Source organism: Toxotes jaculatrix, chromosome 7 (genome assembly GCF_017976425.1).
Source record: "Toxotes jaculatrix isolate fToxJac2 chromosome 7, fToxJac2.pri, whole genome shotgun sequence".
Taxonomy (NCBI): domain Eukaryota; kingdom Metazoa; phylum Chordata; class Actinopteri; family Toxotidae; genus Toxotes; species Toxotes jaculatrix.
The window spans coordinates 9,212,261-9,229,755 of NC_054400.1; the positions used below are offsets into that span (position 1 = coordinate 9,212,261).

The following is a 17,495-nucleotide window of genomic DNA, read 5'->3' on the forward strand; positions in this document are numbered from 1 at the left end:
GCCATCGGCAGTCTCGAGAAGATATTCTAATGAATTCACAGTGGCTTGTCATGGTCATACACACTATAACACAGGCCATAGCCTGCAGTTTAGGATGAAGGATGTGGTCACAGGAACAGGGCAGTGGTGTTCTAGAAAACAGAGAGGCAGTCTTGAGACTGGAACACCACAAGTTCAAACCTATGAACCGTAAGAATCTGCTTAATATCTGCACAACTAAAGTACATGTGTAACTCGCTGCCTCTGTGCCCTTGAGCAGGACTGTGCTGCCCTCACCAAGCGTAATCTTGCGAGGCTAGACAGCCAGCTAGCATCAAACGACGAATGTGACTTTTCTCGTTTTAAGACACACACCGTCATTTATTTTTTGTAAAACTGAAATACAACAGAAAAAATAACGCAAATTAATATCCGCACAAAATATAACAAAAAACAGCACACATTTCGCAAAGTAAGATGGAGCTAGCAAGCTAAACTAAACAATATGCAAGTTAGCCGCTAAAATAAAATGCTACAACCATAACACGCTAAGCGTACAACTTAAAACTACACACAATAACACTTACAGACTGTAGCGGTCACAGGCCGAAGAGTGCGCAAACATCCATAAACTTTTAAACCGCGACACCCGGCTCCTGCCCCAACTGCTCCAGCGTAGCGTAGCTGAGCGGAGCGCCCAAGAAGCTAGCCACCACATTGTCAAGAGGAGCGCTCACTCTGATGCCATTTTCAAAACCCAAAAAAAGGAACCCGAACACTCACTCCAACACAAATTACCTGAACTAAAGAAAAAATATCTTTTACATTTTTACACTTGACACTGATGAACTTCAACATTATTTTTAATCTAAAGACAGCACAAGGACACCCAACACCAAAGAGGACTGTGGTTGCACTGTGCAGCTCTTTGTAGCATATGTGAATGGGAAGCAAGTCTTTTGTTGCCTCCAATTCACAAGCGCTTCATGGCATTTATGCCACTGTGCAATTCTGCCAAAGCAGAATAAACTGACACAGAGACAGGGACACAATGAAAGTCTTACTCATGTGCTATATAATGAATTAAACACATGGATGGAAAACAAGTCAATGGACCACAGACACGTAAAGGCTTCTTCCTAACAGAGCACTCCCATGTGCACACATCGTTTGTTTGCATTTAATCTTAACTCTAAAGTTCTGTTGTTTGTTGACACAATTTTGTTCATGCTGGACATGAAGAGAGACCTGCCATAACAGATCCACACCAACACTCCAATCCATAGATGTTCTACGTAAAAAACCACATACATAAATAGCTGCAGATTAATTTTCTGTCAATCGACTAGCCAATTAATTGTTTCAGGCTTCAACTATTACTCTAGTAAAATAAAAATCTCACTGCAGTGGTGAATTTTAAAAAAACAATAAGGGTTTAATAATAAATGTTGAACAGATGTTTGTTTTAGTTAGTCAGCCTATTAAGCATTCGCTTTGTCAGATTTTCATTTGATTTGTTAAAAAAAATCGACCAGGTCTGTCTTAATAAGTACAATCCAGTGTCTGTTTAAAAGACTGTCAGTTTTGTTAAACTTTTATTTGTGAAAACACAAATCTTTCTTACCTACTCAGAGCAGGCCTAGAACAAAACCCACTATACTTCTGTTAAATCTGGAATAAATACTCAAAGTCACAAAGTGAGTCTAAAAACCATTTAAAACACAGTTTGTGACACATTTATTCCATTTATGAAGACAAAAAAGGAACATTTCACTCCCTTCTCACCGACCAGACCACATTCCACCAGGTCTAGACCTAAAACTACAACACTTATACTTGTCAAATCTGGAACACATTTAACCACATAAGCTAAAGTCTGTTTAAAACACGGATTCAGATTTGTAAAACCTAAGCATAGATGGTGCATCCATGCAGGTGTAGCAGCAGCAGGAGCCGGTAGCAGCTGCTCACATTTCCAAGGGCAAAGGCTCGGTGCGTTTGTTTTGCGTTACTGCTCATCCGGATGACGAACGCCTCACCAGGACGGCGGGAAAGGCTGTACTAATGTATACATCCCGCCCAGTCAAGCTCACCGCGTGTAGTACAACATGTGCCCTCCCCTGTCTGTCACGTGATAGGGAAGAACGCTAGAAAAAAGAAAACCAGAAGGAAGAAAGCTTAAGGGGAAAAAAAAAATAAACAACGGTGGGAATATCAGCCTGACAGAAAGAGGCGGCTTCACCTTAAGGTAATAGGTAGTAACAGTGATCTACTTAGCATAATGTTACCATGATTGGTGGGTTTAACTAACTGCCAGCGTACAGCCTCTATTAGCTAGTGAACTCAAAATGCTGACGCTGGATGCACATTGGTATTCACCAAAGTGGCTAAATGCGTTTAAGCTACTTGGCACGGAGAGACGTGTTTTCAGACAGTGCAGCTTCCATTTGTGGCTTTGTGCGAAGTGCTAACCTGAAACTGTTATAACAGCAGCCCGCGATAAATTCCCTCAAAGTGCTGATGTGTCAAAAGCTTGTGACCAGCCAGCCCGCTGGAAACGGAATCATTTCGTCCAGAGCACGATAGGCTCGCAGGAGTGGAAAAAACAGCTCATCTGTAACACGTCTCATGTCTGAAACTAGCTGACCATCATTTCCACTCGGGCTTGTGAAAACCAGCGAGACCACAATCGTTGTCAGCCCGTGGGTGTAACTGTTAGTTTCGGAGTGATTATAAGTGTTTCATACGCCTGCGACCTTTGTCTCCGCCAGACTTCATGTGGACAGACAGAGGAAGACAAAAGAAGGTGGAGACATGTTAAGTTGTGTGTTCCAGATGTGATGGGAGGACAGCGGTGGCTGGCAGCTGGACATGAGATAAACACGTAAGTAAAAACACACTTTAAAGGTGTAGTTTGACACCATTTCGTCCAGTCAAATTGTAAACTGTACAACATCAAATGTAAAACTCAAACAAATTAATTTATGATAAATAAGGTGATAGATGCAGTTTTACCAGTCACTTGCCTTACTTTAACTTAAATGCCTCCTCCTTATCAGATTAAAATTGGAGTAATTGTTGTTTACATGGAGTCTGAGCCCTAGTTTACAGTTGAACATGTGATCACTGAGCCTATAACCCAACAATTTGTCCCTGTTGGATAAGTCAGCCTTTGAAGTTGGCCTACATTTGCAGTGGGCCAAATCTTTCCAGTATCTCTATATTATACTGCAGTTTTATTTTGGCAACCTCATGTCTTAGATTATGTCTGCACACTTATTTTGTGACGTGTAAAATGAAAGAAAGCGAAATGAAAGTTTGCACTGCCAGAGGGCTGGCAGGACGGCTCAGTGGGGAGGAGACCAGAGAATGTAGACTGACTTCTGGTTGGCAAGCATCTGCCCCTTTAATGAAACTTTTTTTTTTTTAAGCTGACACTCTACTCAGATCTCCTTTTAACAGTCAAATACAGTATTTATTCCTGAACATAAAAGAAACTCATATCATTATTATTGCTATGTTACCATGTCAGTAAACTAAGTATACATTATGTGCTGGTGCAGTGACTAGCTGTAAAGTAAAGCTGAAGACTCTTGTTGCTTCCTTGAGTATGGCCTAATCCATTTAACCTTGGGGATGACCTCTGTCTTTACAATGTTCTTTAGATAAATAAAGAATCCTCTGAGGACAAGGAGAAGGGGAGAAGATGAAGCTGAACGAACGGAGCGTGGCGCACTACGCCACCTGTGACTCACCGCCAGACAAGACAGGATTCCTGTTCAAAAAGGGTGAACGCAACACTGCTTATCACCGGCGCTGGTTCGTCCTGAAGGGTAACATGCTTTTCTACTTTGAGGAGCGTGACAGCCGAGAGCCTATCGGTGTCATCGTCCTTGAGGGATGCACTGTGGAGCTGTGCGAGTCAGCTGAGGAGTTTGCCTTCGCCATCAAGTTTGACTGCGCCAAAGCACGTGTGTACAAGATGGCTGCTGAAAGCCAAGCAGCCATGGAGTCATGGGTGAAAGCCTTGTCAAGGGCCAGCTTCGACTACATGAGGCTGGTGGTAAAGGAGCTGGAGAGGCAGCTGGAGGAGATCCAGGAGGCTGCAGGAGGTGGCAGTGTCGGGGCTGGAGTTGGAGGCTTGCAGGGCAGGCCTAAGTCCTCCAGGCGAAACCAGGTGGCACGGTCCAGGTCTGGCGCATCCTCTTCTTCATCATCCTCATCATCCTTATCATCATCATCATCATCAAGTGCCCCTCCCATGGCAGTTCCCTCTTCTGCTCAAAAGAGCACCCACGATGAGGTGCAGCTCATCTCTGGGTGTTACAAAGAGAATGGAGTTGCATGGAGTAAACCACCAGTTGCCTTGGCTAATGGTTTTGTTGACGGAGGGTCCTCCTGTGTGGCCTGGGAAGGTTGTGCAGACACTGGGAATAGCATTGTGACTGGTTATGGGACTGATGGGGTGAGGGCTCCACCAGTGCCACCCAGGAGAAGAGGAGCATCTCTGGAAAGCCCTGTGTCCCCTGGCACCGGCTGCTTCTTCAAGCTCCATGAATGGTACGGCAAAGAGGTGGAGGAACTGAGGATGCAGTGGCTGCAGAGCCAGTAAACTAATGGAAATTGATCATTTCTTTTTCCACAGTTACATCATTCCTTTCTGAACATCCTAAAATGTTACACTTCTCTGAACCCAACAGAAAACTGACTTAATTGCAAATTGTAGTCTTATCACCAATGGGGAAAATAAAAGACAAAAAAATTTGAGATTGATTCCAGACCTTGTCTGGCACAGGAGAATCAATCAGTCTTAAAGAATAACACTATCCACTGTACAATCCAAGAAATTTTAAAACACAAAATATGCTCTTTTCTACAGTTATGATCAATGTCAAGGACAGTTGAGAATGTTGAGAATACAGTATTTAAAATCATCAGTTTTTCTAACAAGTTGCAAAGAGTGTGGCCCTGTAGGAGATAAAACAGAAAAATATTCTGTTCTGTGATTACATTAGCAGTGTTCAAGATTTCTTCTGTGCTTCTACCTTCCAAATGTACTTGTGCAATTGTTTTGGGGTTCTTTTTCTTTAAAGGTGTATGAACATTGATCAGAAATCATGTTTTTTTATAGTTACACAGACAAACCATAGTGCTAATCATCTGAAAAATACACCCCCCCCCCAAAAAAAAAAACAAACAAATAAAATCATTGCCAAAATCACCACTGTTAAGTCTTTTTGCGATGGAAGAGGAAAGGCCAGGATGGTTTCTATTATATTGAAAAAACGAAGGACACTTAAATGAATGTCTAAAGACACTGCACAAAACAAATCAAAATAAATCAGGTTGCCATAGTGATACATTAACCATGGGGAATAGAAAATACTGCAGCTGTATGATTGAAGTCCTTAAGCATTCCCATGTTGGACATGAAACAGTGCACAGCTGTTCTGAGCTAAGTGCTTGAATCAGTTTAAGATGATAAAATTAAAGAAACAGTTGAACAGTTGGTGATATTTTTACAGTCTGATGGCATGACCACCAGGACAATTAGCATTGAAATTTATGATTTCGAGTTTCCTATAACTTTAAACCACCTTAACACTAAGATCACTTTAATATACCGACTTGAGGAGAAATGAGAGGATACTCTCTGGTTAAAAAGTGGTGTTGGGAGGAAAATAGTCCAGAGTCTTCTCCATATTCCCAACGGGGAATGTCTCATCCCAGAGGCCTTTTGGTTGCTAATGTCAGAGCATCCTCTCGACAGCCACCGGGGACTGTGGTAGGAGCTGGATGTTTTGCTCAGAGCAACACACCCCGGTATTTTTAGCCTGTGTTAGCCAGCGGCCAGATGATGCTGTGTCATAAGAGTGTTTGTCACTTAGTTCTCTTTTGTTTATCCTTGAACCTACAGGATTTAACACTTGTCTTCATAATGCTCTGATAATTTTGTATTATACAATCAAATCATCTTAATTATATCAAGCTGTTGGTTTGTTTGTTACAACTTATTAACCTGAATGTTACTGAATGAGTGTAACTGCTAGAAGGCCTGTACTGTATGTGAACATCTAACCTCTTGGTTTGTACAGAAATATTTACTATTCCATGCTGGAAAACACCAGCAGTCTTGAAAATGGGCCTTTTAAAATGATCGCTCGTCTAGTATTTCTGCATCCAATCACATAGCTGTTTACATTTTTTGTTTCATAGGTGCCTTATGTTATCTTTATGACTCAGTTATTGCACTTGGAACCATTATCTTAAGAGTACAGTGATGAGAGGGTTTGACATTTCCTCTTTTTCGACTGTACAGCTGTTATTCTTTTCCTTTCTTGCCAAAGGCTCATCTCAGTGCAATCACTTTTTGACAATGGCTCAGTTGCGTTCAGTCTGCATCAATGCGCAGCGCTGTCATTACTGTTATACACTTGGCTTGTGCAGAGACAACGATGTGGGAAGGAGTGGTACAGTGTGGACTGTGTTTTTTTTAAAACAGCACTATCGTAGTGTTATCCTTTTGACATCTATTATCTAAAGTCATTAGGGTTGTATTATTGCCAATTTTACTAATTCCAGAAGTCTATTACTGTAATCACAGATGCCAATAGTCTGTTGTTTACAATTATATTTAAAGCAGTTTGTGAAAGTGTCAAATTAACTGTATAAATGATAATACTATCTGTCTTTTTCAAGAGTGCCAAATGAGCAATGCATTCTAAATGCACAATAACCACTTTGTTAGTTTTTTTTATTAACCTGTATGATTCCAACAACTTTCAGTGTTATAGTAAACGATATGAATATTATATTGAAAAATCAGTAATAATTAACACATCATTCTGAAATGGTACCCTGAAAAGATGCTTGTTAATTAAACATTTGCTGTAAACTTCTCAGTAAACTGTGTCAATATGTTATGTTGTGAACAGTCTATTTTTCTTTGATCACATTATCTGTTGCTCTGAGTATTTTAGATGAGGTTTAGCTTTCTTTAGCTTTTAGTCATCAGTCATCATTGGGCGGTGTTGGCAATCAGATGTTCTCTCCTTTTTGTTCTTTTTAGAGATAAGTGCAGTATGGCAGGTCTTCTGAATTCATGCGGAGCCAGGGCCTCGCCTTATGAAACCACACACATTCCTGGTGCTGTTCCCCGTGTCTCCCACTAGGTGCCGCTGTGCAACCATTTTAGGAAGTAGTCTTAAACGACTTCAGGGAAATCTGGTTTAGACCTGGTGGGACAGGTAAATGTGATTGATCGTCTGGCGAGAGACACCAGCACAGTTTTGGGTCTTCAGAGAAGATAAAATACGTCACTTAATGTCAACACGAACAGATTAATGTGTGCTCTGATTTTCCCTGTTGTCGTATTTACTATGTAATATGTCTATGAATACAAACAAATACTAACTAATATCATTACTCATTCATACAAAATAATATCCTGCCTTATGCTGTTATAGCACGTTGTATCGTATTACTCTTACATGGTAAAACATTATCATCTGTCATATGATTTGATTGATATGCTCTTTTTAATCCGTGTTTGTTCTGTCATGCTCAATTAGTTTAAGGAATGGTTGCATTTATGATACATGATACGAATAATGCAGGATGTGATACCGTAGAAGTGACTGTGAAAGCATTAACAGACATCGACACATTACAGTCACCGAATCAAATGTGCTATGTCTGAAAGGACTTGTCGATAGGGTCTGGACAGTTTCTGCGTCTTGCACATACCGAACTTGTCCACGGGGCAACCGGCTGCAGACAGCGAGAAAGTTCCTGTATTAATTTCAACATAAAAGTACATTCAGTTTAAAACCTGACCCATTACTAAAAGCGAGAATGAACAGTGTAAGTGTATTAAGTGCACCTGTACGATATAAAGAAGTAAAATATAACAGCTCTACCAAAATATCTATATCTGTGAAATTTATAATGTTCAGTTTTTGGTGACATTGTTAGAAATGTGTAAATTACACGATATTCATTTATATATTCATTATTTATAAAGGTGGTGTTATTATATGCACCATAAAAGTAGATTTCATGCCAGAACAGTTGCATTGGATTACATTAGACTGTACAGGTGTAGCTAATACACCTGTTCCTGTACTTGTGCCTTACTCTATGCAAGGTAGAAGACATGAAAATTAGGCTGAATAAACTTGTTGCAATTCTGTAACTATTTACAGCCCTCTGTATAGTTGGGTTCACATAACAGTGAAATATTTCCAGGATAACTTATTGGATTAGAGACGCACATTAGGTTACCAAAATAAATATGTGCCTCTCTATGAAATCCAGAAAAAAATATGGGCAAAGGATTTGCTACTTCCAAGAAAGCAAAACTGCCATAATTGAACTGCAACATTTATAAATGGTCTGTGAAATCATTTAACCAGACTATGACATTGCAGATATTAGACTTTTTAATGCCTGATGAATGGCAAATGTTCACACATAAATAAACTGCATCATTTACAATGTGTCACAGTGGTGCAATTAAAAAATAAATAAATAAAAATAAATAAATAAATAAACACTTCTTGGTGGTGGGAAACTGCAAAGCTCTCACTCAAGTGAAAGCTTACTTACAATATTAATTCTAAAAAATCTGGAGAAATGCCTTGTGTTAAAATGTCATAGTGTATTTTTATAGATAAATTCATGTTTAAACAGCTGACCACAAACAAAGTATCAAGAGGAAGTGACGCAATAAGTCCATTTATTGAAGTATTGCACTCACTTATATCTCTGAAGTACATGTACTTCACTGGGGTTTTTCAGTTTTATGCTAATTTATTCTTCCACTCAACTACATTTCAGAGGGAAGCATACTTAATTTACCCCACTACATTTATTTAGCAGGTAACTACTAGATCATACTAACTGATCATCTTTCTGTGTTTTCCAGTGCTTTACAGGCCACACATAAAATCGATTGAGAAAGTAATAGGCAGATTAATCGATAATGAGAATCATTTCGTTGCAACCATAATTTCAACGCTTCTTAAATCCTATGCATCAATAATAGTATATGTCATAATGTGACTAAATCTTTGAATGCAGAACTTTTTCTTGCAAATGCTTATTTTCACAGTGTTGTTTTGCTACTTCTACGCAAATACAAGACTTGAACACTTCCTCCACCAAGGTCAATAAGGGCTCAGAGGTCATTTGTCCCCGGGGGCCCCCTAGTGGGTCAATCCTACTGTGGTTAGTGGAGCCTCCTCTTAGTGTGCGTCTCTTATTTTGAAAAGATGGGTTAGGAAGTGATGTCTTTTGAATTTCCTCCAACTTGACAAAGCTGGACCGCGGCTCGGCACTTTTTTTTTTTTTTTTTTTTGACAGCGGAAATGAGGAGTCGCCACTTTTTCCGCGTCAAGTTCGTGGCTGAAAGTTTTCTTTCCTCCTTTTTTTTCTGTGTGCAGAGGAACCGTCATGCGCCCGACAATGAAAGAGAAAGCGACGGGCTTTTTAACATGCAGCCTTTCCTCCGATACCCAGTGTCCGTTGCTCCTCGATTTGCGTTACTTTAGATGCTTCTCCACACATTTCCGTTATGCGAAGTCCAACTTGTTGGTTAGTTGTCGAGCTGCGGTGGGTGCCCATCGGAGATAACGGAGAACGTGAGTATGTTGTGAGCTCCTGTCAGCTTTTATTACTTTCCTGTCTCAAAGTGCTTGTAACGTCTCTAAACTCTTTACCACATGGGGGGGATAATCCCAAAATGACGGACCACAGCAGTAACGTGGACAAAGCGTCCGTGCAGAACTACATTTTCTTTTATTCACTGATAATCGTTGAAAAATGTGCTCGTGTGAAATTTAAAGGGCTTCTGCCTCTCTCCGGCTCGGGGCCGGTGCTGCTTTGGCCAAGAAGTAAAGTTTTCTTTAGAGAGAGAGAGAGAGAGAGAGAGAGAGAATAGAATCCTGTCATAGCACCTACAAGGCTGGATTTCTAAAGTGGACAACTGCCCAGGGGGCCCAAAAGCCATAGGTTTATACAACTTTATTTCCAAGTTTATAATTTCATTAATCGCAAATTCGTTTGAAATGCGCACCACTGAAGCAGAATCAAAATCTACTTTTAGGACCTTAATTGTTTTAAGTTGTATTAGATCCCTTGTCGTGAGTTCGTCCTTTATGACAACGCTTTATTGTTTTTTCGGCGTGTTAAGTAATTGACACACAGAAAACCTCAAGCAAGGTGTTATTCAGGTGTTATTAAATGTCAGAAAATAGCTTAATATAGCCTTAATTATTCCCTGAAGCCCAGTTTACACATTCAGATGTCCTTTAACTGTTGCATTTACTGTCATAGAAAACGATGAAACTAGCAAATGCTCGCACTTGAGAAGCAGCTACTAGTGATTTTAAAAAAAAATTATTAGTCATTTTTGCTAAAAAAAAAATAAAAATAATAATAATAATTACTAATATACTATCAACATTGTTACTTGCTGCTCTTGAATACTGGTTGACATTGTGGGTCCCAGGGGAAATAATGAAACTGCCATGTATAGTAGGGGTCAACAGGACTCCAACAACAAATGTTTGCCCCTGAAAGATGTATACAACATGTGCTTTTTGTAGCTTAGTGGTAGCTTAGGTGTATGTGAATTTCTGTGACATTTTCAACATTATGTGGTACAGATCTGTAAGTGGTGGTCACCATGGTGATGTTCGAGTATGAATAATATACATGTCAATAGGCCAAACATGGAGCCAGGCGCTAGAAAAGCCATTTAACTGCCCGCCATTCTCCACGTAAATAACCAACATATTAATATTTCAACGTTATTGTTGTTGTTTGCGGCATACATTATTGTGTGTTGCTGGAGCGTGAGTGCGCGCGCGCTCACTCCAGCGGTCTCCCCTAACAACTGCTGGATGGAGAACAGGAACAAGTGGGGAGCAGCGCACTTCACAATCCAGTGTTGTGTAGCAGTAAATCAAAAACAGTAATTTTGGCGTGTGTGTGTTTTGGAGGGGATGCACTTCTATTCATATCTCCTGTGTGTGTGTATAAATACAGGTTGGTGCACAGGAGGTGCCCTCTCTCTGTTTGCTTAGAGACTCTGAGGCAACAGATATGTAGTTGTGGTGGTTCCCAGTTTTGTTTTTTTGTTTTTTTTTTTGTTTTTTTTTTTTGTTTTTTTTTGCAGAGATGGCGGATATGAAAAAAAAAATCCTTTCACACAGTGTTGGAAATAAACTAAATATATTATTCAAATACTGTACTTAAGTAATTCCAGTTTATGCTACTTTACACTTGGAGTCCAGTACATTTCAGAGGGAAATATTATACATCACTGCCAGCTACTTTGAAATACTGCTTACACCTTAATGTATCATTAATGATCCAATTATGTGATGTATTTAATATTATAACTTGATGATTTGGGCTATTTAGCACTATGAGTACTTGGACTTTTGATTCATTTTACTTATAACACCTCCGTACGTTGAGCTTTGTGGTTAACTCATGTGTATTTACACTTTGGCATCTCTGCCTTTACTTAAGTATGGGATTGTTACATTTTTGCTTGAAAAATTAAATGATCACACAGCTCTTAAAATAGCTGCAGATTATATTTCTATAGATCAAATAATAGACTCTACAGCTGCAGCTAATGATTATCAGTCAAGTCAATTTTTTTAAATTGGAGATTAAAGGAGATTTTGAGCACTCAGGGGCCACAGTGCAAACAGGATGGCAACATCTGCGATGGCTGACAAATTGTCTCATAACATTGTATTGCTTATATCATCATTTTGCCCATACTTACTAATTAATAACAGGTTACCACCAGGTGTATCATCTAAGACGTGTGAAAACACATTCAGGATGTACATATTTACCTTCTGCAGTAATCTCAGAAACTGGCCGAGGTTGGTAGTCTATGTTGGTTCCCTCATTTAGATGTGACAGTTGTCACACCTTGAGTCATTAAAGCACAAAAGACAGAAAACATGCCTCTAGGGTGGGGAAGTAACGCCAGCTAAACTTTACTTAATGTTTTTCATGGCAGTCAGGTTTAACCCCGGACAAAAGGCTGACTATAATTTGAAGGTTCAATGCAGGTCCACATGCCTAATTGGCCTGTATAGTCCACAAGTGTTTCTGATGAATTTCAGAAATGTTTTTACTTCCCCACGATAGGCTTCCTTGGTTTCTGACAGTTGGATATTTTGGTGTTGTCTTCACTTCTCTTTTGCTCAGTGTGGTATGGACAAGAAGTTTTGTTCTGCTTGCACAGATGTGTACTTGGCCCCATACACAGCCTAACATAACTACAGTAAAACCGAAAAAATATAATGACTACTGTTGACTGAAATCATCTGCTTATCCAAAACGCTACGAGCATCTGAATACTTTGGCTTGTAACAGTAATGCTGCTTTACATTTTCAGCCCCAAAAGATCTTGGACTCTCCCTAGAGGTAGGGGGTTGACACTTGTTCAGCATAATTATAATGTGATTTTCTTTTTCCAACATGATATGATTACTTGGTTGGGGATTTTATCTCTCACAACACAGCATTGTCTTGTTAGCTGAGGCATCTTTCCTTGAAGAAAAAGTCTTCAACTTCTTGGAATTTGGACACTAGAGTACTCATTTTTCCAATATTTCTGAAGCTTTATGCATATTTGCATATACATGTATGCATATGTGTTGTTTCAGACAAATTAGAGGTGAAAAATGTAGTGGACTCAGCAGCCTCAGCTATCAGACATGGATCAGACAATGTCATGGTTCCACGTCTTTAACTGAGATGTTATCGGGTACCAGCTCTTCCGCTTCCCTCAGGGGTTCTAAGAAATCCACTGATGAAACCACGAGAGAGGTCTGACCCACAGCAGCCTTTTTGGGGGGGGGGGGGGGGGGGGGGGGGGTCAAAAAGGAGAAATAGAGGAAAGAAGAGGAAGAGAGGAGCCATGGGAGATAAGTTGGCGGGCAGGCAGGACTAGGAATCTGCAAAAGGAGACTGATGCGGAGAAACGGAAGACACAAATTAGGGCAGAAAGTGGGAGAAAAAGAAAGCCTGTTTCTGGTGACAATAGGGACGTTCTACAACATAACACATGTTATCAAGCAGTTGGTGTGTGTATGTGTGATGTGACTTGCACGCCACTTGGCCACCCAAACAGCTAAGCCTAAAATCTCAAACTTAGCCGTGGATTCTCACCACAAACACACAAACAAGGCATATGAACGTTCTTACGTGTGCATGCACGAGTTTGTGGAAGTGTTTGGTAGGGGGTACATATGTGTGCCTGTGTGTGTGTGTGTGTGTGTGTTTTTTTTTCCAAAACAGCAATAATTAGAGACTGTGTGTGTATTTGCATGTGTTTACCCCAATGCGCCCCTGTTCTTGTTGTTGGAAGAATGTTGATTATAGGCCCGATTTAGCTGCAGCAGAAAGAGGATGTTGCTTGAAACATGTGTGTGCTTGTAGGTTTAGTAGTTGCAGTACATTAATGGATTTGTGTGTCTGTTTGTGTGCACAGAGAGGATATAGGATGGGCTCAAGAGGTGCTGAAAGTTGTCTAGTCAGACTTAAGAAAAGAAACACACCCTGAATGTTTGCTTTTTAGTCATGAGTGTCTCCATGTTTCATGAGCACATGCATATAGACATACACATGCAATGGCTAGTCAAAAAATTACTTGTCATCTATTATGATGATAGATTCAACGTTTCAGTCATTGGTCTCTGATTTCATTTTTAAAAAATACTTCATACATCGAACAGTTAATCCGCGAACTGAGAAAACAATCAACAGATCAGTTGATAATGAAAATAACTTATTAGTTGCATACATAGAGTACATACACACACATAGGAATTAGCTTTTTTGTGTTTGTTCAGCAGAAAAAGGAATCATGTCTAAGTTGAAGTGAAAGTAGGAACGTTCTCACGCAAAATACAAGATTTGCTTCATATCACAAGTTTATTCCCAGCAGAAACACAAAGTTTGCTATCACTGCAAAAAAAAAAAAATCCCCAAAAGAGGATTCTTGAGTGGTGTTAGAGTGTCAGAAAGTGGTATTTTGTAAGTGCTAACACTGAAACTCAGTTGGCTTCCCATGAGTCCCAATGTGGAAAAGTTTATAACTCCTGAATTAGCCTTCCAGGAAGTCAGATGCCTGCAGATGATTCACAGCCGATCAGAGTTTCTGAAGGAGTCAATTATCTTTCGCCGCCCCCACCCGAACAACCCCACACACAGTTACAGACGCACACACACATATATATAATATACAGTATCACACATCTTAAATACTATCATGTGTCCTACAATTCACAATGAATCAGAAACACATCACGAGTAGGCATGACTCATTCATAAAGTGCTTGCAAAGTTCAGACAGAGATGTCTGTCGTACTCTCCCGGGCTGGAACGTTTGAGTCTTGAATGGTTGAATTGGCTGAATTGTGTTGATTTGACTTGACCGAGCTGTGAATGATGGATTGTTGTTTTCAGCTTTTCAGAGACTAAGCCTGTGTTTAAGTGTCCCAGTAGTAAGTTGAGTTCAGCTTTTAGTGGCTTTGTAGCTGAGGAACTTACTTAAGCTGTTTAGTTATTCAGTGTATGCATATTTAATGTTGTGTAACATGCACTGTCAGCCAGCGTGTGTGCAGGAAAAAGTGTCTGCCCATGTATTGAGATTTTTTAACTGTGTGAACAGTGCATTGATAAATTTGTGCAGTGCAATCCCTTGCATGATCGAGCAATATTCAGATTCAGGTTTGTGTCACTGCATAACAGAAGTGCTAACAGATAAACCGATTTGTTTTAGAAATCAGATTAAAAATCAGCATATGCATTTTAACTTTAGTGAAAGTCAGAATTGTATGACTCAATCTTTTTTTTTTTTACACTGAAAGGCAGGAAACAAAAACATTGAGTTTTTGTGTGTATGGCTGAAAGAGTAAGTCAGTTTGCAGCTTTCTACAATGTGAGAATTTGCTACTTTTCTCTTTCGCATCATTGTAAATGTAATGTATTTGGGTCTTGAAATTCTGGTCAAACAAAACAAGTCCTCGGAAGATGTCTCTGGAAAATCGTGAGGGATATTTTCACAATTCTTTGGACATTTTTTAGCTTTTATAGTCTTCATAGACTTTCCCGGTCCTGATTGAAATGTCATGTTTGCTTGCTGAATCTCTAATATAGATCTCATTGTGCATTGTAGTTTGTCAGCTGCAGTGTGAGGCCTGCAGTGTTTATAATGCCTCACAGTCACTACTGACCTCATTCCCTTTTAGTCTCCCCTCCTCACACATCACATCCATGCAGCCAAAGCCAAGACTCAGCTTCTCTTTTCATTTTTTGCCTGTCATTATGTCTCTTCGAGCCCTATATTTTACTATTTCCTTGACATGCTAGGGTCTGTCTTTGTAGGATAATGATAGATGATAGACTGCGCAAAGACGCTTTGTATTAGTCGCTGGTAGAAAACTGGACAGCTGGAAGGATGCTTGTGAGAATTTTACTATGTTATTGAGACTTACTGGATACATTGGATGGTTTCTATAGGACTTTGTTTCTTACTTTTGATACTTATAATACTTGCTATAGCTGTGCAATTTCCTTCTTATCATCCTATATCCAGCCTCTTAGTTTTGCTACTTATCCAACCTGCCTCCCTCTCGGCGTTCCCAGACCACAGGAAATGGCCAGAAAGCGGCAGGGCTTTATTTCTGTGTGTCTTAAGAATAGCAGCATTGTGTTGTGTTGGAGCCTGCATTGTTGTGGGAATGTAGGGCCGAGCTAGAGAATACTCTAACCAAAACAAAAACTCTACACTATCCTTCAAGAGTTTTAGAACACCCCTCATTTTTCCAGTTTTTATTGAAATTTGAGCAGTTCAAGTCCAGTGAATAGCCTTTAGGTATAGGTATAAAGGTGAGTGGCAAAACATGTAAATATGATATTTACATGTAAAAAAAAAACATATATCATAGAAAACAGGCCTTTTTCAGGGATTAAGAAACTGGTTAACTTACTGCTTTGCTGCAGCAATGGAAGTAAATGAATACTTATTGGTCAGGGGTTCATCCTACTGCAAGATGATGAAACCAAACATTCAAAGAAAAAAACAAGACGGTGGCTTCAAATGATGGAAGACCAGCACAGTCTCTGGACTTAAACCCCATCGAGTTGGTTTGGGATGAGCCGGACAGAATTTGAAAGCAAAACAACTTGCAAGTGCAACACATTCTTGGGAACTTCTGCAACAGTGTTGGGAAAAACTTTCTGAGCAATATTTGGTTTCCATTGTTGAAAGAATATCACGAGTGTGTTCGGCTGCTGGATGAGTCAAAAATTTAGATTCAGTTTTGTTCAACATGAAGACTCGATGATTCCTCTTTTTAAAGTCTCCAGTTGTTTATTTGCCCTGTACTCTAATTTCAGAAACACTGAGACATTGAATTATGTAAATTTAAGTAACAGCTGGGAAAATGAAGGTGTTCTAAAACCTTTCATCTGTAGTGTTTCTAAACCAAACCCAAAAGTATTTTCCTACACATAAAACAAAAAAGCGTTGAAAACACAATGTTTATGTATATGTTTCGTAAAGCTGCTCCGAATAAGTACTTCAGCTACACTAAATGCCAGACATGGAGGATTAAAGGTTGTTCTCGCCCCATAGCTTTGTTTATGTAGTGTGGGTATATCATTATCTTTTACTTTTTACATAATGTGTTGGACAAAATATTCCTTGCTGGTTCTTCACATGAAACAATAATGTGAAGATAAGTGTTTTAGCTTTTAGAGAAGGCTTTACACAAATAAAAATTTCCATGTCTTCGTGATACTCGTGCATCGAGAACAAACATTTCATCCTGTTCTGATGGTTTATGTTTGAAAAAGACTCTAGCTGTGTTTAGTTCCAGTGTAGCTGCGGGCTCTACCTCTCTTGTTTTACCCTGAATCAGCTGATGCTTTCCTCAGGCTATAGGAAGTCAAGCCCAGGGTTATCTCATGTTTCAGCCCTACTTCCTCCTTTACAATATGTTCTTCAATTATGTAAGCTGTGTGCGTCTCGCTTTCTGCTCTGTTTATTATCAAAGCTCTTTCACATCTCACTTCACACAAACAGGAACACTGAGACTCAGTGAATCCCATCCCTGCAACTGCAGCTGCAGCTGTAGCTGTTGTCAGGTTATGCCAGTTTTCTGTGATACACAGCAGCTTGTCACACTCAAGTATACTGTACAACCTGAAATGCGAGGGATGAAAAAAGGTCAGGCACTGTCAGTTCATTTTAACTGGTGTGTTGGCTAACAGTGGCGCAAGCTGTTTTGCCTGTCATAACAATACTGAATGGTGATTGTATTGGTGGGAATTCCTGGCCTTATTCTTCTGAAAACAGACTTGCATAATAGTTGCTTGTGGGTTTTTCTTCATATGTGTCCCTTTTGTATTTTGCTGAAATTTAATTTGGGTTCATGTAAGGTAAAGATGGGGCTGGACCAGTCACCACAGCCCAA

At 39.7% G+C, this 17,495-nt stretch overlaps 2 protein-coding genes across 4 annotated transcripts in view; both read left to right on the forward strand.

The window, feature by feature from the left end:
- The first annotated feature begins 2,110 nt into the window (after window positions 1-2,110).
- pheta1 (PH domain containing endocytic trafficking adaptor 1) lies at window positions 2,111-6,876 on the forward strand. Its single transcript, XM_041043169.1, has 3 exons — window positions 2,111-2,227; window positions 2,751-2,863; window positions 3,645-6,876. Exon 3 carries the CDS (start codon window positions 3,686-3,688, stop codon window positions 4,589-4,591), a length of 906 nt encoding a protein of 301 aa, XP_040899103.1. The 5' UTR covers window positions 2,111-2,227; window positions 2,751-2,863; window positions 3,645-3,685; the 3' UTR covers window positions 4,592-6,876.
- A 2,482-nt stretch (window positions 6,877-9,358) lies between these two features.
- Window positions 9,359-17,495, forward strand: part of sh2b3 (SH2B adaptor protein 3) — a 51,765-nt gene continuing 43,628 nt past the window's right edge. For 2 of the 3 annotated variants that reach the window (XM_041042211.1, XM_041042210.1), the window contains exon 1: window positions 9,359-9,620. The gene's annotated coding sequence lies outside the window, so the exon portion shown is untranslated. Of the gene's footprint in view, window positions 9,625-17,495 lie in introns of all 3 variants that reach the window. The other variant, XM_041042212.1, reaches the window with a different exon arrangement.